Consider the following 26268-nt stretch of genomic DNA (forward strand, 5'->3'; position numbering starts at 1 on the left):
CTCCAGGACAAGGGTGCTGCCAGGCCATCAGGGCAGTGTCAACCACAGAGGCATGAGGCATGTCCTTGCCAATGTTGGGGTCCTTCCCATCTCTGTGCAAGATTGGTCCCTCAACCACTGCCAAGGTCTGAATTATCTTCGTTGGACAGGTGAGAAGACTGAGTCACAGAATCACCTGAGTGGCTGAGTTGGAAGTGCAGATCTGAGGTCAGCTACATACCCTGTAGAGAGAGGAAAATCTGCCGAACTGCAGCCAGTGGAGAGGCTGCTCTGCAGGGCCGTGGTCTGGACAGAAAGAGGACGCGTGTCAGGCAGGGTCCTCGCAGACGCTGCCTGATGGCCAGAGCTGAACAGCAGCGCCCAGCACAAGCCACCTCCTGGTCTGCTACTGCACCCTGTCCAGCTCTGGCCATACCCGTGGGGGCCAGAGCCTAGAAGGTTACTGACAAAGGCCAGAGAGTAAGGGCTGCACGTGTGCCTGTGTGCATACGTGGGTGCTGGTGTAGGCACTGTGTGTGTGTGGTGTGTGTTCTGTGTGTGCTGTGCCTCATGCGCCCTCCCCAAGGGTGTGTAGTGCGTGTGTGTGTGTGTGGTGAGCGTGCCATCCATGTGTGCCCTCCCCAAGGCCATAGTTTCAGGCAAAGACCAGGTCCCTAGACCAATTCCATGAACGTCTGCCAGGCCCCACTGCACCTTCAAGGGCATCTCTAGCCTCCCCCAGCTCCCTGGGGTGTCTGTGGCCTGGTGTCAGTGAGGCCCCCAGACCCAGACTTGGGGAGACCAGTCCCCGGGCACCCAGTGGCTAAGCAGGAGCCACCAGCCTGGGCCTCAGGTCCATTGCCACACCTGGTGCTGGCATGACTGCTGCAGCCCATTTGGTTACAGCATTTCCTCCCTTGTTTGCATGCCTCCCCACCCAGGCCCAGCTGTGAGCTCTGTCCCTGAAGGAAGGCACCTGCCCTCTGAAACCTTGTGGCCTCCGAATCTTCTAGGCCACAGACCCTCAAGGTGCACTGTTCCCAGGCAGGCTGAGGCCATGACCCCCACCTCGGGACACTCCCCACCCAGTCATGGGTGAGAGCCATGCTGACCAGCCATCCACTGTACTTGTGGTTGCAGGGCTGTGTGATACCCCCCTCAGGCTGCCCCTGGGCTTGCAGTCCACCCTGCTCCACCCCGACTATAGACAGTGCCTCCCTGGGCTGGGGGGATGGTGTGCTGCCCCACTGGCACCTCCATGACTGTCTCACATCAGCTGGAGACTCCAGGGCAACCCCTGCAGAACAGGTGGGTACCAGGGGTTTGGACACATGTAGCAATGTCATGGGCAGTAGCTGCCTAGAGCCTGCCTGCCCAGGTCACCATCACCCAGAGGGCCTGTTGGTGCCATCAGGATAAGCCCAACGTGAGCACACCTGAGAGGCCCAGGAGGTGGGGGCGACTCCAGGGCCCCAAGGAGGCAGGTGAGCAGGCAAGCGCTTTGCTAAACAAATCCTGTGCCCCTCCCCGCCTGACTCCCCATATCTGGGGCCCCAGTCTGCCCACCCACTTGCTACTGGAAGTTCAAGTGCAAGCAGTCTGTCCTGCTGCTGGAAGCTGCCGCCTGCCATGCTAGGCCTGACCTTCCTGGGCCTTGTGGCTGCACTGGGTATCAGGCCAGGGGCCCCACTGTGCCTGTCCCAGCAGCTCAGCCTGCCGGGGGACTATATTCTGGGTGGGCTTTTCCCCCTGGGCTCAGCCGATGACACCGGGCTGGGTGACAGGATGCAGCCCAATGCCACCGTGTGCACCAGGTAGGGAGGCCGGGATTGTGTGCAGGGGTGGGGCTGGGGGAGGTTGGTCAGGGGGAGAGGTGTTGGCCACCCGCAGCCCCTGTGGCCCCAGGTTGTCGGCCCCTGGCCTGCTCTGGGCACTAGCTGTGATGATGGCCGTGGAGGAGATCAACAACGCATCCACCCTGCTCCCTGGGCTGCGTCTGGGCTATGACCTCTTCGACACATGCTCGGAACCCGTGGTTGCGATGAAGCCCAGCCTGGTGTTCATGGCCAAGGCAGGCAGCCGCAGCATCGGCGCCTACTGTGACTACACACAGTACCAACCCCGCGTGCTGGCTGTCATTGGGCCCCACTCGTCCGAAGTTGCCCTGGTCACTGGCAAGTTCTTCAGCTTCTTCCTCATGCCCCAGGTGCGCCCCCTCCCCACATCCCATCCTCCTGCCCACCTCAGGAGCCCCCATGTCAGGAGCGGCCTTCGCCTGCAGGTCAGCTACGGTGCCACCACCGACCGGCTGAGCAACCGCGAGACATTCCCATCCTTCTTCCGCACGGTGCCCAGCGACCGCATGCAGGCGACAGCCATGGTGGAGCTGCTGCGGGGGCTGCACTGGAACTGGGTGGCCGCCGTGGGCAGCGACGACGAGTATGGCCGGCAGGGCCTGGGCCTCTTCTCCAGCCTGGCCAATGCCAAGGGCATCTGCATCGCTTACGAGGGCCTGATGCCGCTGCCCCATGCTGGCGGCACGCGGCTAGGCTCCGTGCAGAGCCTGCTGCACCAGGTAAACCACAGCAGCGTGCAGGTGGTGGTGGTCTTCTCCTCCGCCCACGCCACCTACAGCCTGTTCAGCTACAGCATCCACTACAGGCTCTCGCCCAAGGTATGGGTGGCCAGCGAGGCTTGGCTGACTTCAAGCCTGGTCATGACGCTACCAGGCATGGACCGGGTGGGCACGGTGCTCGGCTTCCTGCATCAGGGTGCCGAGATGCCCGAGTTCCGGTCCTATGTGCAGACCCGCCTGGCCCGGGCTGCGGAGCCCGCCTACTGTGCCTCGCTAGAGGCAGGGCGGCTGGGTCTGGAGGAGCATGTGGTGGGGCCACGCTGCCCCCAGTGTGACCGCGCCTCCCCAGAGAACGTGACCGATGGGTTGCTATACCACCAAACTTTTGCCGCCTACGCAGCTGTGTACAGCGTGGCCCATGCACTTCACAAAGCACTGCTCTGCAACTCCTCGGGCTGCCCTGCACAGGAGCCCGTGCGGCCCTGGCAGGTGAGTTCACAGAAGCTGTGCCTCTTGGCTCGTTCCCCAATCCACTGGCACCCCTGAGGAGGAGATGGGGGATGGGGAGGGGGGTCTGGCCAGTGGCAACTCCCTGCCCAGCCCCACCATCCCGATTCCCCCACCACCCCCCTGATCTCCCCACTGCCAGCTCCTGGACAACATGTACAACATGAGTTTCCGCGCATACAACCGGACCCTGCAGTTCGACACCAGCGGAAATGTGGACCTTGCTTATGACCTGAAGCTGTGGGTCTGGCGGGACCGGATGCCCATGCTGCGCACTGTGGGCAGCTTCAACGGCAGCCTGGAGCTCCAGTTTTCCAGCATGATCTGGCACACCCCAGGAAACCAAGTGAGCACCAGTCCTGCCCGGGGAGCAGGGGCGGCCCCCAGGGCTTGGGCCAGTGTGGCCAGCCACGCAGAGCCTGAGCCCTGCCGCCCGCCAGGAGCCCGTGTCCCAGTGCTCGCGGCAGTGCAGGGAGGGCCAGGTGCGCCGCGTGAAGGGCTTCCATTCCTGCTGCTACGACTGCGTGGACTGCAAGGCAGGCAGCTACCAGCGCCACCCAGGTGAGCCCTCAGGGTCCAGCCCACACTGAGGCCCGAGTGAGGGCGGGTACCACAGGGTCAGGTCTGGGGCAGAAGCAAGGCCAGGGAAGCCAGTGGTCCCCAGCATGCCCTCTCTCCTCCCTTGCCTTAGACGATGCCCTCTGCAGCAAGTGTGACCAGGACCAGTGGTCCCCAGACGGTAGTACCCGGTGCTTCCCCCGCAGGCCCAGGTTCCTGGCATGGGGGGAGCCGGCCGTGCTTGGGCTGCTCCTGCTGCTGGGCATCGTTCTGGGTCTGGTGCTGGTGGCCCTGGGACTCTTCACCTGGCACCGGGACAGCCCACTAGTTCAGGCCGCAGGGGGGCCCCGGGCCTGCTTCGGCCTGGCCTGCCTGGGCCTGGTCTGCCTCAGCGTCCTCCTGTTCCCTGGCCAGCCCAGCACTGCCAGCTGCATGGGCCAGCAGCTGCTGCTCCACCTCCCGCTCACCGGCTGCCTGAGCACACTATTCCTGCTGGCGGCCGAGATCTTTGTGGGCTCAGAGCTGCCACCCAGCTGGACAGACTGGCTCCATAGCCGCCTGCGGGGGCCCTGGGCCTGGCTGGTAGTGCTGCTTGCCATGCTGGCAGAGGCGGCGCTCTGCTCCTGGTACCTGGCGGTCTTCCCGCCAGTGGTTATAACAAACTGGCATGCGCTGCCCACGGAGGCACTGGTGCACTGCCGTGTGAGCTCCTGGATCATGTTCGGAGTGGTGCATGCCACCAATGCCATGCTGGCCTTCCTCTGCTTCCTGGGCACCTTCCTGGTACAGAGCCGGCCTGGCCGCTACAACAGCGCCCGCGGCCTGACTTTCGCCATGCTGGCCTACTTCATCACCTGGGTCTCCTACATCCCCCTCTTTGCTAATGTACATGTGGTCTCCCACCCCGCTGTGCAGATGGGCACCATTCTCTGCTGTGTGCTGGGCATCCTGACCACCTTCCACCTGCCTAAGTGCTACCTGCTGCTGTGGCGGCCAGACCTCAACACCCCCGAGTTCTTCTTGGGAGGGGGTCCCAGCGATGCCAGAGGGCAGGGCGGCAGTGGGCACCGGGAGGAGACTCAGGGGAAAACAAGTGATCCTTGAGTCGGTGATCTCACCCCAGTGAATTCAGACCTCGTTGAGGTACCCCAAACCAAGTCTCCATGCAGCAACCTGAAGACTGTGCTTTGACTCCACTGAGACTCACAGCCCTAGATTCTGCTCATGTTGACCCCAGAGTGACCTCCAGAGTGCATAAGCAGCCTCAGCCCAATGGGATCTCATCACCTGGGGCCCCAGAGTTAGGCTCTGTCTTGTCCTAGCCGAGCCCTGGCCTACACAGGTGAGCCAGCCCCACTGTTCCGGTAAGAGGCCCATAGAGGATTCTCGGGGCTCCATGAATCCTACACTGAGCGCTCAGGGAAGACCCCAGGGACCACATGAAGGCAAAGCTGGGTGTCACTTGCCTGGCTGGGCCCAGTGGGAGGCCCCCACCCACCATCCTCTCCAAGCATCACAAGAGTGGGATATTGGGAGGTGGGTGGGGCTTTCTCAACCCCTCTGCAGGGGTGTGTACCTGACCTGGGCCCCAGCACAAGGCAGAGGCTTCCTCAGAAGGGAGGGCGCACCCAGCTTCCTTCTCTCTCTTCCTGGCCGGTGAACCAGCAGAATGGGGGGCCAGTCACCTCCAGCACCACGGACAGAGCCCAGGCAGGGTGGGGGGGGTCAGCACTATGGCCAGCACCAGCCACAGGGACCCCTACCCCCCACCCCACCCCTGCCCCAGAGCCAGAAGCCAGCACCATGGACAGAAGACTGCCTGCCAGGTCAGCTGTGGGCAGGGCCTTGGTGAGCTGGCACCCAGAGGACAGCACCAAGCCAGTCCTGGGTCAGTTCTCAACTGGACCCTGGGGAAGTTGACCCAGCCTCTGCATCCCAACCTCCTAAAGTGTAGAAGAGACACAGGTCACACATCAGTCCCATAAAATTAAATGCTTTTTAGTGTTTAAAATAGCATTTACACAGAAGCAGCTCTATTAACTATCTGGATGATGCTCCCAACTAGATATAGTATCTACAGTGCAGACATGTGCAGGCCAGAGACGCCGGACGGAAGCGACGTGTTTGTGTGCGTGTGTGGGTGGGTGGGTGGGAGGCCACCCCATGATCGCAAGGAAGGCTGAGCTGGCCATGCCCTCTGCTCTAAACCCTGCCCCTGCAGCAGCTGTGCGCATCTGTGGCCCTCCCCCACTCAGGGTCCCCTATCCTGCCGCCTCCCCCTCACTGTCTTCCCGCACACCTCCAGACACGACCTGTGTCCCTGCAGGGGGGACACACGAAACTGTTCCGGTGGCTGGGGTAGGGGACAGCTGACTTGGCTGCCACCCCACAGAGCACACAGGCCAGACAATAAATAAATAAATTAGATCCCTACCTTGGGCAGCCACAGAGGGACCTTGGGGCTATGATTCTAACCCCGAGAGGACCCCCCCAATCCTGGCCTAGGCAAGATGGGTGGGGCCTGTGAACCTGGTGGGGCCCAGGCCTAGTGGCCACCTCTCAGCTCAGTTTGAGGCCCCATGTGCAGCTCTGTGGGCAAGCTGGGGTCCCTGAGGCATACGCCAAGAGGAGTGGGTCAGACCTGCCTGAGCACAGGGAGATGCCCCTCCTGCCCAGGGTCTGCACTGACAGCTCCAGCCAGGGATGGATGAGCCACCATCCAGATCACGGTGGTCTGGGCTGCCCTCAGCCCCTCCCCTCCAGCCTGCTGCCACTTTGTCCAGGCCCAGACTCCATGGCAGCAAGCACAGGTCTAACCTGGGATGGCCGCTAAGGCAAGCCCACACAAGCTCCAGGAGCAGAGCCCTCCTGCAAGAGCAGGACTCTGGGACTCCCCACAGCAGGGCTGGGCCAAAGGCACTCTCGCCTCGCTCACATGATATCCACGAAGAACTCACAGGGGTTCCCCATGGCCTTCTGGAAGGACTGGCGGCTGCCCGTCAGCTCTGGCGGGACAGCGGCCAGCTCCCGGACAGGTGGCCCCCCAGGTGGCCCACCCACCACTGAGTAGGCCTTTGTCAGGGGGTGCAGCGGGGGGAGCCCTGGGGCGGCAGCTGAGGCCTGGCTGCGTGGGCTGCTGCCACGGCTGAGCTGGCTAGGGGGACGCTCCCGCCAGCCACTGCCACCCGCCCCGCTTGGTGCTGTGTGGTCTGACTCGCTGCCACTGCCCCCAGCTCCAGCCGACCGGCTCTCCTTCTCACGGCCCAAGGCCCGACGGCTGCTCCCACCAGCACTCCGGGTGGACCCACTGCTTTTGCTTCCTGGGGTCAAGAACGAGGGAGAGGAATGGGATGGTCAGTACTAGACCTTGCCTCTTCCAAGACAGACGGCCATGGCCGGGACCGCCAGGGGCAACACCAGCGGTCCTGAGCGGGTGCAGATTGGGGTGGGCAGCCATGCAGATGTGAGGGCTGGACTGGCCCAGCCCAGGGAAGCAGGAGCAGCTGCAGCAGGCAGAGGAGAAGAGATGCCGGTTGTGGGGGGTGGGGGGGTGGGGGGCAGGGCGGGCAGTGCAGACAGGCAGGGATGCTCCAGGGCCAGCTTGATCCCCACTCCTCACACCAGTGCCTGGATCGAGGGCCATTTTGCAGCTGAGAAACGGAGGCCCAGAGGAGGCCATGTGCCCGGGGCACTGCCAGCCATCGTGGGCTCCCCACCCAAGACCGGCCTTTCATCTGCCCCCAGAGCCCTGGCCGGCTACTCAGCTCAGCCCCTCCTGGGCACTCAGGACATGTCGGGAACCTGAAGATGCCCACTGGCTAGGGACGTGCGGAGGGGGACGCCGAGCAGGACCCTGGCTTACCGGCCCCGAGGGTCCGCTCCGCTAGTCCTTCAGTCTAAGGCTTGCTCAGCACAAAGCAAGGGATAGAGGAGTTACACACCAGCGGCCGGGCACCCACACCGCCAGCTGGGCCTGTGCAAGGTCCACCGGCGCCCAACACGTTTCCCCTTGGACACCGCTGCCCCTGATCCACTGTTCTCTCTCCCCATCCCCTCCTGGGTCCACCAAGCCACCCACCAGACCTCTCCCCAGACACTGGGGGCATCTGCCCACTGGCCTTAGCACCCAACATGCTTCCCCTTGGAGAATGCTGCCTCTAATCCACTGTCCTCGCTCCCTATCCCCTTCTGGGTCTACTGAGTCACCTACCAGATTTCTCCCCAGATGCTTTTAGGAGCATGTGCCCATGGGCCTCACTAACCCCCGACTCAGCCTCAGGACAGTGTCCCAACAGGTGCTCCTCTGTGACACCACAACCCCCCTGCTCAGCTTCCCTTCACGTCCCAGCAGCGGGCTGCAGCTATCTATGGAACTGTCACCTCTGCTCCCTGCTGTGCTGCAGGTGCTGGAGGGAGGGTCCCAGGACCCCTCTGCTGCTCCCCCACCCTGGGCCATCACATCCCATGCCCCCATTTCCACACCATCTCTCTCTGCCTTTGCCACGTCTGGACCACCAGCACACCCACACAATCCCTGAAGACTCTAGGCTCTTCTCCCCAGCCTCTGACAACTCACCCCTTTCAGAAGAAGCCACCCAGGGCCCGAGCACAGAGCAGATGGGAGTGCAGGGCAGGGGGCGGGCACGCAGGGCAGAGCCAGGCTGTGGGGGACGGGGCTGGGCTTGGAGGTAGGGGCCCTCACCTTCACTCTGCTGACTCCCAGCACTGCCGCTGCCGTAGCCAAAGCCAGGGTCCTGATATGCAGGCGGGAAGCAGGGCGGGGGCCCTGGGTACTGGTAGGGGTAGCCCTGACCCAGGGGCCAGGGAGCAGCCGGGTGGGGCAGCGGGGCCAGCGTGTCCTGATCAGAGGCCCCACTGGAGCCGCTGTTGAGGTTCAGGGCGGCAAGATCTGCGAGAGGGGAGGGCAGAGGGAGTGCGGGTGAGGGTGAGGAGGGCGGCCTTCCCTTCTGGGACTCCACTCCGCAGCCCCACTCACTGCTGCACAGGTCCCCGAAGACGTAGTAGCACTGCTCTGAGAAGGTGACCTTGTTGACTGTGTGCCGCAGGAAGCCACGCTTCAGCATGCTGCTGGCGTACTTGCGCGCCTCCCGCCGCTCGCGGAAGCCCTCCAGGTGCGCGTACAGCCAGTCCACCACATCTGCCCCTGGGTGGCAGCAGGCGGCAGTCAGGCAGGGACCCAGTCCCACCCCCCCACCCCCAACCACCCCCACCCATCCATCCACCGCTTGCAGAAGCCCTCCAGGTGCAGGCACAGCCAGTCCACCACATCTGCGCCTGCGTGGCAGTGGGCAAGTCAGGCAGGGACCTGGCCCCACCCCCGGGTGTAGGACCCTCACCGATGACGGCATTGGCGATGGTGATCTTGAGCCACATGCGGTCTCGGATCTCCAGGCCCGAGTCCGGCAGCTGCATGACCCGGACAACAGCACCCATGTCGCTCTTCACCGTCAGCGGCGCCTCCTCCAGCTCTGCAAGGCATGGCCCCCCTCCTCAGCCCGAGTGGCTGACGGGTGGCACAGGGTCAGAATAGACCCCAGGCCCGGCCTGCTTCCCCACTTCAGAGGCCAGGCTCTGCTGGCCAATCAACTGTGGGGCTCAGTGCCAGCGCTCAATGGCCCTGCAGGGTCAGGGAACAGGTACTAGGAGGGAGGGGTTTGGACCTTCATCTCCCACCCTGTCCAACTAGGGCAAGGCCCCCCCTGACCCTGCAGACCAGAGCCCCAGGGGCCAATATCAGGCGTCTTCTATGCCCTCCCCTGCGAGCTGGGGCTATTAGTCATGTTAGTGGCAGGAAAGCAGGGTGAGGGCCCCACACAGGCACCTGCCTCTCCCTGCCCCCGCCACGCAGACCCCAGGGCTCACTGAGCCCCTCCAGGCATCTCCCACTCCCATTGCTGGGACAGAGAGCAGGGAGGAGGGCGGGACCAGGCAGCCCCACATCTGATCATGAGGACCCGGCAGCACCGTGAATATTCAAGGCTGGTGTGGCCCTCAGGGGCGACCGCACCCAGTGAGTGCCTGGCCAGAGCCTCGGTTCCCAACCTTGTGAGCTGCCACTTACGCGGAGCGCCAGGCACAGAGCTGGTTAGTGAGGAGGAGCTGGTGCGCGTGACGGCGCTGGAGCAGGGGCTCGTACCATAGCGGGGCAGGGCTCCCGTCAACGCTGCCGTGTGGGACAGCCAGGCAGCTGGGTCGATGGGCCGAACTGGATCCGCTGGGCAGCCATAGCATGGCAACAGATGGACAGATGGACGGTGTCGGGGGAAGTGGAACACAGGACAGAGAAGAGGCCCTTCAGGCTGGGCTAGGTGCCCCACTCCCACCCCGCCGGCCCCAGGGGGTCACTCACCCCTCGGGATGGTGAAGTAGCTGCGGGGCGTTGGGTCCCAGCACTTGGCCACTGTGAGGCTGATAGGCCTGTGGGGTGGGCGGGTCACAAGGTGACCCAGGCGGCCCCCTCCCATCCACTGTCCCACCCCTACATGCGTCACCCCCACACGCCTCACCCTGTCTGGGACACGATCTCCCGCAGGACTCGCACAGCATCATCGTTGCTCATGTTCTCGAAGTTGACGTCGTTCACCTGGGGGCAAGAGGTCAGCATGGTGGGTGGGGGTGCTGCTCTTCCCCCCACCAGAAGCTCTCCCGGCCCGCACCTGCAGCAGCATGTCGCCTGGCTCGATGCGGCCATCAGCAGCAACAGCCCCACCCTTCATGATGGAGCCGATGTAGATGCCACCGTCGCCCCGGTCATTGCTCTGGCCCACGATGCTGATGCCCAGGAAGTGGTGCCTCTCTGCACGGCAGGGTGGGTGGTGAGCAGGTGTTCCCCCAGCACCACTGTGCCCTGCCCAGCACCCCACAGAGGCCTCACCCATGTTGAGTGTGACGGTGATGATGTTGAGGGACATGGTGGAGTCCGTGATGCTGCTGAAAGAGGAGGCCTGTAGGGGACGCCAGGTGAGGGGCTGTGAGTGGGACCCATCTGCCCGCCCCAGCCTACACCTGCTCGGTCCACACCTGACTGGTTCACACCTGCCAGCCCACACCTGCAAGATTCACACCTGCCTGGCCCACACCTGCCCAGTCTGCACCTACCCGGTCTGTCTGCCGCAGGCGCTGTTTCCGCCGCCGGCGCTTGTGTTTCCGGATGAGCCTGGAGGAGGTGCTCTGCTCCGTGGAGCTACTCAGCCTGGGGGGGCCCAGAGTCAGGGTCTGGCCACCCCCATATAGTTGAACTCAAAGGGGCAAGGACAAGGCTGAACCTGGGGAAACCATCCCCACCCTGCAGACAGTGAGCAGCCAGCAGGTGTCCTGCCCATGTGCACACACACATGCATACATACATGTGTGGTCCAGGGCACACACCCTGCCCCAACTTACACCCCCACCCTCACCCACCGGCTTGTGTTGTCATCTTCATCCGAGTCGATGAAGCTGCTGGACTCAAGTTCACTGCTCAGCACGGTGGACGCACTGTCAGGGGGCAGCCCCAGGTCCCGCCGCCGGTCCCCCCTTGGGTGCCCATTGGTCCGGGCTGCTGTGGGGACAGCAGGGACGGGGCCTGGCCATGGGATCCCCTGGAAGTCACGGGAAGCCCCTGCAACCTCATGCACTCTTTCACCTGGGAGCTGGCAGGGTGACTGCAGGGCTGCTGAGGGGTCACTAGGGTCCAGAGTATTTGGGTCTGGAACCTCTGCCAAGGGACTCCCAGTGGAAGAGGGGCCAGCAGGGGCTTGGGGTGCCCACGGGGGTCCCAGGGAGGTCAAGGGCATGGCCTCATTACCCTCTTCACGGTTCCGGCGTCGGGCTCGCTCCCGCCGGTGGCTGACCAGTGACTCCGTGCCAGTCTCGTTATCCATCCCATCGCGGCTGCCGGCCACATTCGGGCTGTGCCGAGGAGGGCTGGGCTGGGGCAGCCAGGCCACTCATGCCTCAAACACCCTGTCAGCTCCTCTCATCCCAACATCCAGTGGGACCTCAACTCCAGCAGAGCCCCCATCTACCCGCCGGCCCACTCTGGGCCTCTCCACTTGCCCCTCCTCTGCTGACGAGCATCTACTGACCGTGGGTCCCTGCTCAGCTGCCCCTCCCCACTTGCAACAGGCTGGCAGGACGCAAGCCCCTCAGCTCCACTGGGCTCAGCACAGCCCCCCAGAATCCTTACTGGAAGGAGGGAGGCCGGGAGTCCCCGATGCCGCCTGTCCGCTCAAGAGGCGGGGGCAGGTCTGTGTGTCCATCAGTGCCCTGAGACCCTGCATCCGAGTGAGCACCCTCAGCCAGAACCAGCTGTAGACAAGAGCAGGGCTCAGGAACCAGCGTCCAGGTGACCCCAGCAGGGCACCGGCATGGGCAGTCACCTTCTTCCACTCCCACCAGCCCAGGGCCCTCTGCCAGCATCCCATGGACTCACCCAGGAGACCACACGGCCGTTGAAGCAGGGCAGCTTGGCATTATCATCAGAGATCTCCTCCTTTACAACCCTGCAGGCAGACGCAGCTGTGAGGCAGCCACACTGGGGCCTGCTCCCATCACTGGGCTCTGGACTAAGGCCTCCAGCTTGTCCGGGGTGTGGGTCACATGGGGCATCTGGCCACACGGGGCATCCGGCCACACACCCAGATGTCAGTCTGTGCGGATGCCCTCACCCAGCACCTCCGCTTCTGGGGACCATCACCATCCTTCCAAGGACCCCACCCAGGGCCCATGGGGCCCAGACACAAATGCAAGTATCCTCCTTGCTCTATGTGACTCCCCCAGACTTCGTATTGTGAGGACAGGGCCCGGTTCTCAGCAGGCTTCAGCACAAGCAGGGTATGGGCAGAGCCCCCAGGAGATGCACAGCACACAGACCTGCAAGCTCACACTCCAGGAGTGGGCCACCACCCTCCTGACCTGTTGGCCCAGCCAAGGAGACAGAAACAGACCCACTCACAACACTGGCCCCACTCGAACGGCAGACAAGTGCAGGGCCAGCAGGGCCCTGAAGGTCACCAGCTCTAACCACTGCCCAATGGCTAGCCTGGCCTGTCCCTTCATGCTGCCCCCAGCAGGTGGGCCGGTGGGGACAGGAGAGGCAGGTGGCCAAGGCCCAGGGCAACTCTAACTGGGAAGGAAGCCAATGACCCTGGGGTCAGAAACAGGTTGGGGAGGTCCAGGAGTCTGGTTCAAAGGGGTGAGAAGGGTAGCAGAGAAGGGCCATGGGGCAGGGCAGACAGTGCTGTGGCCCAGACACATCCCACACTGTGGCCTCCCGGAGGCCCAGGGAGCAGGGTAGGCAGGGCGGGGCCGACAGCAGGCCCCTGGAGCGCAGCCCTGCCCAACACCGCAGATTTCCACACCTGGGATGAGGGCCCAGTGTAGAAATAGGAGCTACAGACCAAGCAGGAAGTAGCCTCATGGCCTCTGGGCCCAGACACCTCAACTCGGCATGTCCGAGGCAGCAGCAGGGGGCAAGAGGCCCCAGAGAGCAAGGCTCCGGTCCACCCCACCCACCAGGAGAGGCCCAAGACCTCAGGGCAGAGTACACAGAGGAGACAGGGCAGCCTGGAGGGGGCACTCCGCCAGGGTCCTATGGTGACTCCATCAGATGCCTCCCAGGCCAGCCACACAGGCACAGATGAGGTGGACAGAACAATGGACAGGAGTCATTTCTCAGGAGCCCCTCTCCCCAGTGAGGAACAGACAAAGTGTCTGCAGCCTCCATCACGCACCACAGTCCGGCAGAGCTGAGCTCTGAGGAGGCCGAGACCCAGCCCAAGATGACAGAAGGTGTCACCACATGAAGACCTGTGGTGGCCTGGGGACACTTGGGGTTCTGCCGGCTGCAGCCAGGAGACAGGGGGTTGCAGCAAGCCCTCCAGGGGACCCAACGGGCCCCAAGCACTGCCTCTGAGTGACTGCAGCAAGAGACCCAGGGGGGATCTGGTTCTCACTTCACAGCCCAGGTGGCCTGGCCCGCAGCCTCCCCTCCCTCCCTGCACTCGTGCTCCCGCCCTTTTGACTCACAGCACAAGGTCCATGGGGCTTTCCAGAGGTGGACACCTCAGGCGGCACCCTGAACCCCCACTGCCCGCTCGGCCAGTGCCTCCAGACAATCGGTCACCCAGAGCTGCCTGAGGCCCCCATGCAGCCCACTCACACATGAATGCCCTCGACCAGGGTCCAGAGGCCCTGCTTCCCCAGTCCTCTCCAGCCTGAGAGATATACACCTTCTGGTCAGAACTAAAGGGCACCCAGCCTTCCCCCTGGGGGTCAGGGCATCGAGCAGCAGCTAGTCAGGATAGCAGGGAGGGCAGGGGAGGGCCTTGCCTTCCCCAGGGGCACGCCCAGTACCAGGGGCACGGTGCTGCCCGTCCCTAGTGATGGCCAGGAACAGGGACGAGGTTGGGGGTGGGGTTGGGGGAGGCCTCAACCAAGCCTGGGGAAATGCCCCCCAAACAATCCAGAGCACCTTCCCTGAACCTAAGAGTACACCTCAGGAGCTGTGGTCAGCAAAGACACGAACCCTCAGGGTGGCCACCCAGGGGAACCTCCATTGGCATGTTGCCCCCAGCTCTGGGATTCCTGGTGAGATCCATGATAACCTGGAACTTGGGCTGTCCAGCCCCACCCACCACCCCCACAGACGCGCCCCAGCGAGGAATCTGCTCAGAGCAGGGCCTGTACAGAGCAGGCTCCCTGCTCCGAGCCAGGAGCCCAGGGACCCTTGGGCTCCCAGAGACCCAGTGGGATGCCCCGCCTGTGTCCTCAGAGACACAGGGTTGCCCCAGGAGTCAGGATCCTCAGTTCCCACAGAGCCTTCATCTGTCCCGCTACTGCCTCCTGACCAGGCTTGGGCTCTGAAGGCTCCAGGGTGAACGGTCTAGACCCTAGACCCTCCACGCCTGACCGCAAGCTCCAGGGGGTGAGGCATCTAGAACCTCTCAACACCAGGGGCACTGACTGCAGGTGGCAGAGCTGCAGAGGGCAGAGTGGGAGCTCAGGCCGCCTGGACCAGGCCAAGCACAGCCCCCACCACAGCCCCCAGGGCCCACAGACAGATGGCCCTGCAGACCAGAGCTCCTGGCCCAGAGATGCAGGGCCCAGGGCCACTGCCAAGTCCAGGGAGGCCTGGAGTCCACAAGGCAGTGGAAGCCTGTGAGCATGGCTGCACACCAAGCCCAACGCTTAGCACCTCTGGGTCAGACCAGCACAGGCTCTGAGAGCCTCCCCAGCTTCACTGGGACACACAGCTATGACCTGGATGGGAAGAGTGGGAGGGAGGTGCAGGACTCTCTACCCACTTGCCAAAGATGCTCTACCCACTTGCCAAAGATGCTCATGGAGAGTGGGGCCTGGCCAGAGCAAGTGGCTATGGCCACACCTTAGACTTAGCAAGGTTTCCCTTCCTGGCCAGAGAGGCCAAGAACTGAGACTTTAGGAACAGAGGCCTCAGCAGGGTCAGGAACCTCACAGTCCCCAATCTGAGGCCACCCCTCTCATAAGGGGGCCACTTCCCCAGCCCAGCCAGGGCCTGACCCCTCTTTCTCCAATCTCCAGCTATATCCATTAGGTAGCCAAGGTGAGACTCTAGCTCTCATTTATACTAAAGTGTGGGTGACTAATCAGACACTCCCAGAGGAAATTTATTCCACTGAGTAAATGATTCTACAGAATAAACAGAACCTGGAACTCTGTATGTAGATCTCAGGAGAGGGAAGGAAGGAAGCAGATCCCCTCCAAGGGTCCCTGAGGCCAACAGGCCACCAACCACAGGTCTGGGGGTGGGGGTGGAGGATAAGATGAGCCACCCCTGCTCTGTCTGCCCATGCCCACTGCACCTTCCAGAGTCACCCCAATCCCTCTCTCTGTCCCAGCCCAGCCTACCAGCCCGGTCTTGTTCCCTCCCTCACATCCCAGTCATGCTCAGACAACCTGAAGAACACCTACTCTTGCTTCAAGACCCAGATCTTGCCTGCCCACCATGACCTCCTGGGCCAGGGCACCCATGGGTCCTGAAAATCCTCTAGCAGGCACAGCCTCTGCTGAAAGTGCACCTGGAGTGGGGCAGGGGTCTCTGCAGCTCAGTGGCTATTAGACACAGGAGGAGGGTCGGGTCCCTCAGGCTGCATCCCAGATCATGGTCCAAGGGCAGCAACCTGGGGGGCTGGGCACACAGTTTGTCTCACACTCCCTTCAGTGTGTGAAAGAGCATGTGTGATTTCAGTAATTTTTGTTAAAATGATAAACTAAGTTAAAAAACAAAAGCACCCTTTCACATACCTGATGCTCACAGACGAAGCAGAGCAGGCTCAGCGAAGTGAGACTGTAGGCGATCAACCAGCTGAGGCGGGTAGGGGGCAGCCAGTGGCCAGGACCAGGCTCCCCAGTCTATGCCCTACCCTGTGAAGCCTGGCCTGGGGGCAGCTCCTAACCTGAGCCCAGCAGGGCTGGGGGCTGCCAAGGACCCATTCCCCGTTCTCTGCCTCTCCCTGGTGTTTAGGGTATGAGACAGTCTAGTTGCCTCCATGTCCCTCAGGCCTCCCTGGGAGCCACAAAGTGGCCTCAGCTTAACCTGACCTGGGACTGCCCAGGGCCAGCGCAAACCACAGAATCCAGGAAATGGCCTCAATGTCAAAGTCCCAAGACGCAGCCACAGACAAGGACACGGGCTGCCTAAGTGCGCCCAAGCACACCTGCTCGACCCAGGCGGCCTCTGGGTGCCCCCCCAGCACTGCCGAGCGGGGGACTCAGGTTACCCGTGGTTGTGCTGGGTCAGGGCTCGAGCGTCCAGGCAGCCTCCAGTTCACCGCTCACCATTCCAGAGGCCTGGCCCAGCACAAGCAGGAAGTCCCCTCAGCTGGGACAGCCACCCCTAAGGGCAGACGTGGGAACTCTGACCCAGAGGCTGCCTGAGTCAGCAGCTGGCCTGCACTGCTCTCAGGAACCCAAGTGGCATGTAGTTCAGCAGGGACACGGGCCCTGTGGCCAGCAACCCCAAGGCTGGGGTGGGTGGAATAAAGCCCCATGTTGTCCAGTGACCCTTGGCCCCTGCCCTGTCCTGAGGACCCTGGAGAAGGGGGCCAGAAGAATGCTGTTTTAAGCCTCCAGAAACTTCTGCAGACCCCTGCAGACAGATCTGTGCCCTTGTCCCGGATCACCTCATTTCCCCATGCTAACTAGGAGACCCACTGGGTGGCTGGCACCCTGTCCCCTCCCTAACCCCTTCCCCCCAACGCTTGGAAACTCCTCTGACCCCAAGCCTCATGAATCCCACCAGCCCTCCACATAAGGGGGTCAGCAGACCCTGAGTCTGACAGGTGCCAAGATGGGATTTCAGAGGTCCACTTCGACTACAGACCTCCACCGCCAAGTCACACACACTCAGAACAGGGCCCAGGGTGAATGGAGAAGCCAGGACTGCTGTCCGCCCACCGTCCAGTGCTCTCAGACCTCGGGGCAGGCAGTCAGGGGCCCAGGCGTCCCATGCTCAGAGCACAGACAGGTGGGACACACGCACCAGGGCGCGCAGACACCGCCCAGGTCACAGCCCCAGGATCCCCTGCCCTGCCTGGCCGGACAGGTGCCTACCGCGCGCACCCGCGCACAGGCCCTACGGCCCACTGACCCGAAGTCTTGGTCCATGGACTTGAAGAAGAATTTGTAGGCGTGCACGGGCCGATTGCTGAGCACGTTCTTGAAGTCGGCCAGCGTGACGCGCTCGGGCGCCACCGGCAGCTTGACCAGGTACGGCGTCTCCTCCTCATCCATGTGATAGATGATCTTGGTCTCCGCCATGGCGCGGCGCTCAGGCCCGGCCCGGGCCTCGGACGCGGGCGCCTCCCCGCTGCCGGCCCGCGCCCCGCCCGCGCGCCGCTCCCGGCCCGGCCGCGACCAGGCCCCCGCGTCCCCGCCCGGCCGCTCCGGCCCCGCCCGCCCTGCCGGCCTCAGCCCCGGCCCTGGCCCCGGTCCCGACTCCGCAGGCACCCCGGCTGCTGCCCCGCCGCCCGCGGCCGCCCATGCGCCCCGGGCCCGGGACGCAGGCAGGGAGGGCGCGAGGCCCGCCGCGTCCGTGCGCCCCGCCGCCGCCCCCTCGGGCCGCGCGTTAAAGGGACCGCGGATCCGGCTACGAGCGGCCGCTGGGGGCGCCCGAGAGCGGCGTGCCTGACGTCACCGAGCGGCCAGCGGCGTGGGGGCGGGGCTGCGCACGCGCGGCTGGGGGGCGGGGCGCGCTAGGGGCGGGGCCTCCTGCCATGTCCAGGCCTGGAGCCCAGGGCGCGCGCTCCCGGCCTTCGCCACGCGCATTGGTGGGCAGTCCACAGGGTCAGGCTCCGGGCCAGTGGGCGGCCGGGGGCGCGCTCGGCGGGAAGAAGGCGGGTGGGGGCCCTCAGGAAGCTCCGAGCCCGGCCTGGAGCCCTCGGAGGGGTTCTGCGCCGCCGGGCTCCGGTCCTCCACCTCTTCATAGTCCGGCGGCGCCTTGGTTACACCGACGTGCTGCAGCGGCTACGCGGGAAGCTGAGAATTCCTGTGTCCGGACCGGAACCGATGACACTCTGTCACTTTGCCTCCCTACCCCCACCCCGCGTCAGCTCCGAGTTGGCGCGCCCTCTGCCAGGTCGCACGGGGGCTCCAAGAAACACGGACCAAGCGTTTTGCGGGTCCCCGTGTGGACGCGACAGTAGGGTCAGCGCGAGCAGCTATGCGCACGCAGGAGCACGGCCCTCTGGCAGCAGGTGTAGAGATTTTTTTTTTTCCCTAGCTGCTGTCCATCAAACCTGCGTGGGGTCCTCCGTGGGGCAAGGGATATGAGGAGCAGCGCCCCCCTGGCTGTGAAGGGTCCAGCCACTGGGGAGAGTGGCTCTCCCTCTCCGACCCCAGGAGGAAAACTTGAGGCCACTAGAAGAAGGCCCACGCTGGCGAGAGTGAGATGGGAGAGGACCTAGGGTGGAGCCTGAGAGTGATGTGGGTGCTGCCCTCCTTGAAGTTGGCTTGGAGCCTGGACTCTCCCATCTGCCAGGTCAGGACCATCCTTGCTCAGTGGACCAGCAGAAGAAAAGGCCACATTAGTCCATCACTGACTGGAGGAGCCAGTTTTTCCATAAGTCCCTGAGTCCAGGCCAGGGACCACACTCAGGTGAGCCTCGGCAGGGGTGTTGACATCCGTTTCCCTAGGCTCTGAGGGCTCTGTGAGGTTGGCCCACTCAGCAAAGCCTGGGCCTTCTTCTCTTGGGTCTCAGCTTCCCCAGAGGTGATCTGAGGAAGCCAGGAAAGATGGCCTTGAAGGAAGGGTCACCATGGCTTTCTGCTGGGTGTTCGGGGAGGGAGGAAGACAGTCCCTACCCTGAGAGCTCACCAGGGACCAGATCCCCCAGGCCAGATACAAATAGCTGCTGGTCACACTGATGCAGGGGCTCTGGGGTCCCAGATGCTCTCCTGCCCTTGAACTTCTCTCTCCTACCTGATCGCCTAACTCTCAGCCCAAGTCACAGGACAGAGGCTGGTAGCCAGAGGCAAGTCCCAGGACCCATGTTCATGTAGTCGAGCTGGGGCTTTGCAAGGGGCCTGAGTTTGTGGCCAGAGCCTGAGCTCTGACAGGAAGGGCCTTGTCCAATGGCAGTGTGGCCACTGTGATTCGGGGGTCACTAGGCTGGGGGGAGTCACAACTCCCTGCCCCAGCCTCCCTCCCTGCTTTTGCCACTGGGGGGGTTCTTGAGGGGTGTGAAGAGAAAACAGCTATTTTGAATTGTCGCCCAGGCGTTTTACTGCATGTCAGCCCTGCTCACGTACAGAATCTGGACAGGTAGGTGAGGACCCAAGCTCAGGATCCCCACCACAAGTTCCTGCCTTGCTTTTCCCCCAGCACCTTTTACAGTGACCACTCAGAGTCGAGCCCGTGACAGTCAGTGACCGCTGCCCCAAGCGCCTTATAAGTTTTAGGTGCTTGCTACCCTGGGCTAGCCATCTCCGGCCTGCAGCCCTTGCTCCAGAGAGCTGCCCTTCCCCTGGCTCACAGAGCATTCCCATCCCCCAACCAGGAACTGTAAGGAACAAATTTTGTGGGTCTCCTTGTGTGACATCTTGAAACTGTGGCTTCAAAATGACAGGGTTTCACCTTCGGCAGGTGAGAGTTCCAGTGCTGGGAGAGCCACACGCGGACTCTGTGTGGGTGGCTGTGCTTCCTTGCTCAGCGGGTCATGATCTGTGAGTTCTCAGTCCACCACTCTGGGTTTTCCAACTTAGGGTGACAGTTGCCCCTCCTCCCCCCAAGGGCCTTGGAAGACAGGGTCAGCGCTGTAGAAACAGGCTTCTTTCTACCTCATACTCCTCCTGTTCTGTTCCTGTCCTGCTGGCACCCCTGAGGGCTCTCCCACTGACTGCCTCCTCCCCCTTTTTCCTCGTGAACTGAAGCCCATCCTGGCATCTGCTTCTGTTTTCAGAGGACTGAACTAGTACAGCCCTCTGTCCTCATATCCCCCATCATGCTCCCCTCCCCCATGTCCAATAAACCCTCTGAAGAGGACCTGAGGCCCCTCCCCAGGACACCCAGACCTTCCACCCAAAGGAAGGGGTGATGACAGTGCAACTTCAGATGGAAGAAAGCACTTTGGGGCCCCAAGGCGCAGACTCTGCCCCCGGGAGACACAGTGGAACAGCAGAAGCATCCTTGGGCCCAGGTCTAAAATCGATGTGGTCTTTATTGAGACGATAGCAATTCCCCAGGATGAGCAAGTGTGGGGTGTCGGGAGTGGCAGCACTGGCCACTCTAAGACCATCTTGACACCATCCTCCGGTCCTCAGCCAAAACAGAGTCAATGAGGCCTCGTCCCTGGACTCCAGCCCAGGGAAAAGCCGAGAGAAGGGGGTCAGAGTCAGAAGTCACATGGAGCCCAGTGACTGTCAAGGCAACTTGTTGAAAACGGGGCTGGAGCAGGGTAAGCAGAGAGGCGGCCCCAGGTGGCCAGATGCAGTGCAGAGAAACACTAGCCCCAGGCCTGGAGTGCATAGGCTTTGGGTTGCCATGCAGAGCCCACTACAGTCTGGCAGGGTAACGTGGGGTGCAGTCGAGGGGAGCCAGCAGGCAGCTCTCCTGAGGACTGCCAGCCCTGAGGCTGACCCAGACGCCAAGAATCCCCACTGAGCCCTGTCCTGCCCCTGCAGAGGTGGGGCTCCTAGCCCCCGGTGGGCAGAGGCCAGGAGAGCCTGAGGGACTGGTGGACATCGGCAGGGTCTTGGCCACGTGAGGAGGGAAGGGCACCTGGTGAGGGCTGCTGAAGGGGCCAGCTGCAGCGCTGGCAGATTCCAGGGAGCCCACGAGTGCGTCGGAAGACTAGGTGGTCCTGTGGGCCTGGAGGCAGCCTCACTCTGCACCGGTCCAGGCCAAGTTTCTGGACAGCGGGACCAGCCGCTGGAAGGGGGGCCAGGTGAGCTGCGTGGGGGTCAGGAAGAGTCCTCCAAGGTGGACAGACAAGAGTTGGCAGAGCTGCTGGCCCAGCCAGGAGCCCAGAGTCGCCTTATTTGCAGTACTCCTTCCTGAACTCTGGAAGCCAAAGGGACAGGTGGTGTCTGTCCTCTGCCCCGGCAAAATGGGCCGACTTCCATCAGGACCATCCAGGGACTTCTGGAACCCCGAGGGGGCAGGGGACTCCTTGCAAGGCTGGCAGGTGTCTTGGGGTTCTGAGTGGATGGAAAGGGGGTACAGCCCAGCTCTGAGATGGGCAGGGGTCTCCCTCCCTCCCCTTCACTAACCTTTGTCCAAGTCGATGTTCTTGGCCGGCGGGAGGCTGTGGGCCACCTCAGCCCTCTCCTTCAGGATGTTGTTTTTGTAATCTGGAGCAGGAAGAGAGCAAGGTGAGGGCCCCTCAAAGACGTGCCTCCCTCGTCCCAGGCGTGGGAGCCACAGTCTGCCCCTTGGGTCTCCTCACCTAGTCGAATGTCCTCACTCCTGTAAAGAGACTGGTCCCCGGAGGCCACAGCAAACTCTGCCATGTTTATGTCTTTCCTGGAGGCAGCGGGGTGGTGGGAGGTCAGAAAGTGGGTGAGTCTGCTCAGTCCCCAGGGAACCCAGAAGGGATACTTACCCCTTTGACTTGGACTTCTTATCAGAGTATTCGTAGCCTGGGGAGGGAGACTCGTGTTGGGGGCAGCCTTGCCCACTCCCCAGCTCCTCCAGCCCAGAGGAACCCTCGCAGCCCGGGCAGGAGGCTCCCGGCCCGTCCGCTTTGGTCACTGTGCCCTAAGTCCCGCCTCCGGCCGGGAAAGGCTTCCTGAAGCTGGCCCAAGCCAGGCAATCGGCTCACCTCCACGGCGGCGCTGCCGGGTGGCCAGAACGACCGTGATGAGCAGCAGGATGAAGAGCAGCAGGGTGGCCAGCACGTAGCCCAGCTGCTGGAAGAAGTGGGCTCGGCCCTCGGGGACGATGACGTTGATGACGCTGCGGCCTCGCGTCAGGGTGGGATCTGTGGGGACCGTGCGCGGGACAACGTAAGGGAGCGCGCCGTGCGCCCCGACCCAGCCGATCTCAGCCCGCGGAGGCCAACCCCCCAACACCGGGATCCCTGATTTGGGACGGGAAGGGGCCAGGTGGGTTGCTGCCCCGCAGACGTACCTCTTGCACCTGGGCCGGGCGCGCCGCTGTGGCTGGAGCCATTACCCGGGGAGTCCCGCGGGGGCGGCGGAGGCCGGGCAGCTGGCTCGGTGACCCTCAGGTGGAAGACGCGGCGCTCGTGCAGGCCGCAGTAGTGGTGGTGCAGGTGGCAGGAGTAGGTGCCCTCGTCTGCAGGCTCCAGCGGGTCGATAAGCAGCGAGAAGTCGCCGCGCGCAAACGCGTCCGCCTCCACGGCCACGCGGTCACGCAGGAAGGGCGGCCCGTAGGCGCGGCGCTCGCCGGACGCGTAAAGGTCGAGCAGGCGGTCCGCACGGTCGTGCGGCACCCCGGGAGGCTGGCGGTCCCAGTGCACAACCTGCTGCGCTTCCTCCAAGTGTCTGTCAGTCCACACGTGCGCGCGGTTCACGCACGTCAGCAACGCAGGCGCGCCGCGCTCCACAGCCAGCACCTCTTTCTCGCCGTCCCAGTGCGCGCCGGCGGCCCGGGCTGGGGGAGCATGGTGGTCAGGGATCCCGGGCCGGGAGGGAGCCGGGACGGGGCGTCCAGGGTGGCAGGGGTGGGAGCGCAGGGGCGGGGTGTTGGGGGGGCACACTCACGGTCGTCGGTAACCTCGAGGCTCACGGCCAGGCTCTCGTAGAGGTGGCAGTAATGGTGGTGAAGATTACAGGTGTACAGCCCCTCGTCAGTCTCCTCCACCGCTACGCACCGGGGGATGGGCGGGGGGAACCCAGCCGTAAGCTCCGCGGCCCCGCCCGCGCCCCGGAGCCCCCGCCCCCCGCCGCGGTACCCCGGCTAGTACCTCGGATGAACAGCGAGAAGTTGCCATCGTGGAAGGCGGAGGGAGGCAGCAGGAGGCGGCCGCGGTCGCGCGGCTCGTACACGCGCTGCTCGCCCACGCGCTGCTCGCCCGCCGAGTACATGTCCACCAGTCGGCGCGCGGGGCCGCCAGCCTTGCTGCCGCTGAGGTCCCAGTGGACGACGCGCTGGCGGTCGTGCAGCCTGTCTTGGGTCCACACCATGCGCGGGCTCTGGCAGCGCAGCACCGCCCGGGCGCCTGCTGCCCAGCTTACTGTGGACTCGGACACCACGGACCTGTCGGAGGTCGCGGGCCCTGATGGCCCTGGTGGGAAGGGGGAGTCACCGGCAAGGGATGAGACTCCAGAGGACAGTACAGGATGGGGCTAGCAAGAAGGCAGGGAGACTGACAGGTTCTTAGGGGAGGGTGGTCACTAACCTGAAGACAGAAGGACGGCAGAACCTGGAATGAGAGGAAGTGAGGGTCAAACTGGGGAGGGGGTGACCTGAGCCTTCACATGTGGCTCACCTGCTGAAATTGACCCCCCACTTGGCCCCTGGGTCCCTTCTTTAGTCCTAGTTGAGGTGGGTGCTAAGGACACCCTGGTAACAGGTAGGGGTAGGTCCAGAGAAGCCAGGAGGGGACAGTGGGGGGTCTCCTATTCCCCCTACCTCTCCCAGGCCCCCACTTAATCCTCCTGGCCACCTCCCCGGCCTGCAGGGACAGCACCTGCATCTCTCGGGGTGAGTGGTGGGGCCAGCCCAGTTCTGGATATGTGCTTGTCATCAAGGGCCACCTTCAGGAATGGTGGCTACCCTAACCATCACTGCAGCAAGGCCACAAGAGCGCCAGTGCCTGACACCTCAGCTGGTTTGGGGGCTACATACATATCCAGTGTGGCACCTGCCCAGGGCCATGCTGCACTAACCCTCCAGGGTCCTCAGGCTGCTGGCACCCCACCCAGGAGGCCCTTGGCCTTCAGAAGGACAAGAAGGCTGGATGTGGAGAGTGACCCCACCATCTGCCACCCCACATGCTAAATTCCTGCTCCAGAGATGTGGCCTGGCGCCCCGGCTGGACAGAGGAATGTGCCGGGTCAGCAGGCCACCCCCGGGGAGCAGGCTCCGGGAGCCCGGGAACAGACCCTGTGATACCCATGCTTCCCGGGTCCCCCTCAATCCTTCACCCATCCCCTCCTGACAACAGATAAGCACAAGGCTAGAGGGGCGTCCCAGAGAAGTAGAGGGTGCAAGGGACCCCAGGAGGAACCCCCATGCTCAGCCTCCCTGCCCTGTCCAGCCCTGTCTCCAGCATACAGTGAGGGGAAGTTCTGTAGGGATCTAACATCAGACCTCAGCCCCTCCGTGTCCTGGGGGCCTTCTGGTGAGCAGCATCCTCTGAGGTCCCCAGACCCATCTGCTTCCTGGTGGGGTGTCCCCTCACCCCAGAGTTCAGACAGGCTTAGCCCCAAACACAAACTGGTTCAGACTAGATGTGACTCCTGCCACCCCACCCCCCAGGAACTCACTCTGCAGAAGCACAAGTCTCCAGAGCAGGACCCAGGCCCGCAGCTCCATGGCGCCCGCCTGGCCCGGAGGCGCTTTGTCTCCTCAGTCTCAAACTCTGCAGAAAAACAGCCCGGCCCCCTCCTCCTCCCCCTCCTCAGCACCCGCCATGACATCACGGAGCCCTGGGCTGGCTGACAGTCTGCAGACCGCCCCCTCTGCTCCTGCCCAGCCCGTTGGCCTCCCCCAGTACTTGGCTGGCCTGGTGGGAGGAGTTGGGGCCTTGGCCACTGTGTCCCAGAGGGTGAGGGGAGTCACTCTGGCTTGGGTCCTGGAGAAGGGGGCAGCAGCCCAACCCTGGAGGGGCGGGGGCCTGAGGGTATGGCCCCAGATGCCTTGTGGGTATTTGTGACAGACGGATTCCCACTAGGGCCACTGGAGGTCTAGGGTTCTGGGGGGAGCATCTCCTCACCTGCACCTCTATAGGGGGACCCCAGCCATTTCCCCTCCCAACCCCCTGCAGGCCAGCAGAAAGGCCCCCCAGCCACCAGCTCTTCCCGCTGGCTGTGTGGTGACCCCTGGGGCTCCATTTTTTCAGCTGTGAGGTGGGGACAAGAGTAGTGCAGGCCCTGGGGGTGCAGGGGCTCCCTCCTGGCAGCATGATGGACACCACGGTCTATCAGTCAGCTTCAGCACCCAGAAAGCTGCCAGGGAGATGAGCGGCAGGGACCAGGGTTCCCTGTCCTGGTGCCCCCACCCCATCTGCCTGCCACCCAGACCCAGGTCCACTATTCCCGGGAGCACCACCCTCCCCTCCTGGAGGAGAGGGAAGAAAGACGGGGTATGGAAGCCTTCCCAACAGAAGGCACAAATTTGAAGCTCTGGGAAAACTCTCAAAGTCACGTAAACAAATGTGAAATAACAGAGCATGCACTGTGTACCAAACCCACTCTTTCTAGTTAAGCAAACCTCAAGAAAAAGAAAGGAAAAATCCACTGAACAACCACAAAACCCAGGGTGCATTTTTGGACTGCCCATTTGGACTGAATTATGGTCACAGGTCCCAGGCCCTGGTGGGCTGGAGTCTAACTCTTGAACCCTGCCCTGGTCCCCAAGTTCTCAGACAAGCAAGGCGCCCAGCTCAGCCAGACTCCTAGGCTCCAGGCAAGGGGAGGAGGCTGCTGATGCTGCAGCAAGAAGGAATGAGGGGTGACAGCAGGTAGGACCGGCTGAGGACACAGGACTGGGAGGACGCCCCACCCCCAGTCTAACGGACCGTTTCCTCAGCAGGATCCAGGCCCTGGTAGGCAGAGCCCTTTTTCCAAACTGGAATCAGGACTTGTCTCCATACCCCACCCCCAGCTCCTTCCGGGCCTTTCATTCTGGAAAAACAAGCCCAGCCTGGCTGGCCTTGAGGCCTGGCCTCTCCTCCTGTTTTTCTAACTGGTTTATATTAGTGCTGGTGGCCTCCCTCCCAGTCCGCCTCCCTCCTCTGCGCACCTCCCCCCCCCACCCCCCCCGCCCCCGGTGTGTCTGTCTCTCTCCATGTGCCTCAGCCTCTGCCCTCCATCTCAGCCCTCTGTCCCCGCCTCTGGCTGCCGGGCTGTCTTTCTTCCACAGAAGGAAGTTGTCCAAGCAGGGCGGCAGGAAAGCAGACACCCAGGTCTGGCCTCTCAATCTGGAAGAGGACAGGGTCAGCTCCCAGCACTGAGCTAGGAGGCTGGAGGTGCTGGGTCCACAC

General features: G+C 63.3%; 3 protein-coding genes across 13 annotated transcripts; 1 reads left to right on the plus strand and 2 right to left on the minus strand.

The window, feature by feature from the left end:
- Positions 1-133: 133 nt before the first annotated feature.
- Positions 134-5635, plus strand: TAS1R3 (taste 1 receptor member 3). Its single transcript, XM_025285733.3, is given in 7 exon segments — positions 134-1793; positions 1885-2185; positions 2261-3043; positions 3204-3407; positions 3502-3622; positions 3753-4648; positions 4651-5635. Coding segments are annotated over 7 exon segments (2556 nt in total). The 5' UTR covers positions 134-1608; the 3' UTR covers positions 4717-5635.
- Positions 5597-17532, minus strand: DVL1 (dishevelled segment polarity protein 1). Of its 11 annotated transcripts, XM_025285720.3 has the most exons (16): positions 17250-17532; positions 12054-12123; positions 11808-11929; positions 11427-11550; positions 11042-11220; positions 10739-10832; positions 10515-10584; positions 10297-10436; positions 10147-10223; positions 9990-10057; positions 9702-9932; positions 8977-9108; positions 8616-8783; positions 8322-8528; positions 7482-7521; positions 6802-6939 (listed from the first exon to the last, which is right to left on the minus strand). In XM_025285720.3, the coding sequence occupies exons 1-15, from the start codon at positions 17417-17419 to the stop codon at positions 7511-7513; spliced, it is 1863 nt and encodes a 620-aa protein (XP_025141505.1). In that variant the 5' UTR covers positions 17420-17532; the 3' UTR covers positions 6802-6939; positions 7482-7510. The 11 variants fall into 11 exon arrangements, with proteins under 11 accessions (XP_025141498.1, XP_025141495.1, XP_025141492.1 ...); XM_025285713.3 differs by lacking the exon at positions 7482-7521 and having other exon boundaries at positions 5597-6939; positions 11042-11177; positions 11427-11512; positions 17250-17531; XM_025285710.3 differs by lacking the exon at positions 7482-7521 and having other exon boundaries at positions 5597-6939; positions 9777-9932; positions 17250-17531.
- Positions 17533-20298: 2766 nt separating this feature from the next.
- On the minus strand, positions 20299-24687 carry MXRA8 (matrix remodeling associated 8). Its single transcript, XM_006066948.3, has 10 exons — positions 24551-24687; positions 23461-23484; positions 23026-23346; positions 22823-22924; positions 22227-22712; positions 21919-22077; positions 21700-21736; positions 21544-21620; positions 21368-21448; positions 20299-21158 (listed from the first exon to the last, which is right to left on the minus strand). Exons 1-10 carry the CDS (start codon positions 24597-24599, stop codon positions 21133-21135), a joined length of 1362 nt encoding a protein of 453 aa, XP_006067010.1. The 5' UTR covers positions 24600-24687; the 3' UTR covers positions 20299-21132.
- Between the last annotated feature and the right edge of the window lie 1581 nt (positions 24688-26268).

Source organism: Bubalus bubalis, chromosome 5, assembly GCF_019923935.1.
Source record: "Bubalus bubalis isolate 160015118507 breed Murrah chromosome 5, NDDB_SH_1, whole genome shotgun sequence".
In the NCBI taxonomy this organism is placed as follows: Eukaryota; Metazoa; Chordata; class Mammalia; order Artiodactyla; family Bovidae; genus Bubalus; species Bubalus bubalis.

Bases quoted from the DNA above. Each gene is read 5' to 3' on its own strand.
- DVL1 (XM_025285707.3), bottom strand. From the start codon at position 17,419: ATGGCGGAGACCAAGATCATCTATCACATGGATGAGGAGGAGACGCCG. The intron at 11,551-11,807 runs GTAAGGATTCTG...TGGCTGCCCCAG, and splicing joins TCCCGGCCTCCCTCCTTCCA to CCCAGCCCTCCTCGGCACAG. The intron at 10,585-10,738 runs GTAGGTGCAGAC...CGTCCCCTACAG, and splicing joins GCCTGCGGCAGACAGACCGG to GCCTCCTCTTTCAGCAGCAT.
- MXRA8 (XM_006066948.3), bottom strand. From the start codon at position 24,599: ATGGAGCTGCGGGCCTGGGTCCTGCTCTGGAGACTTGTGCTTCTGCAG. The intron at 22,925-23,025 runs GTACTAGCCGGG...CCCGGTGCGTAG, and splicing joins CTTCTCGCTGTTCATCCGAG to CGGTGGAGGAGACTGACGAG. The intron at 21,449-21,543 runs GTGAGGAGACCC...TTCCTGCTCCAG, and splicing joins GAGTGAGGACATTCGACTAG to ATTACAAAAACAACATCCTG.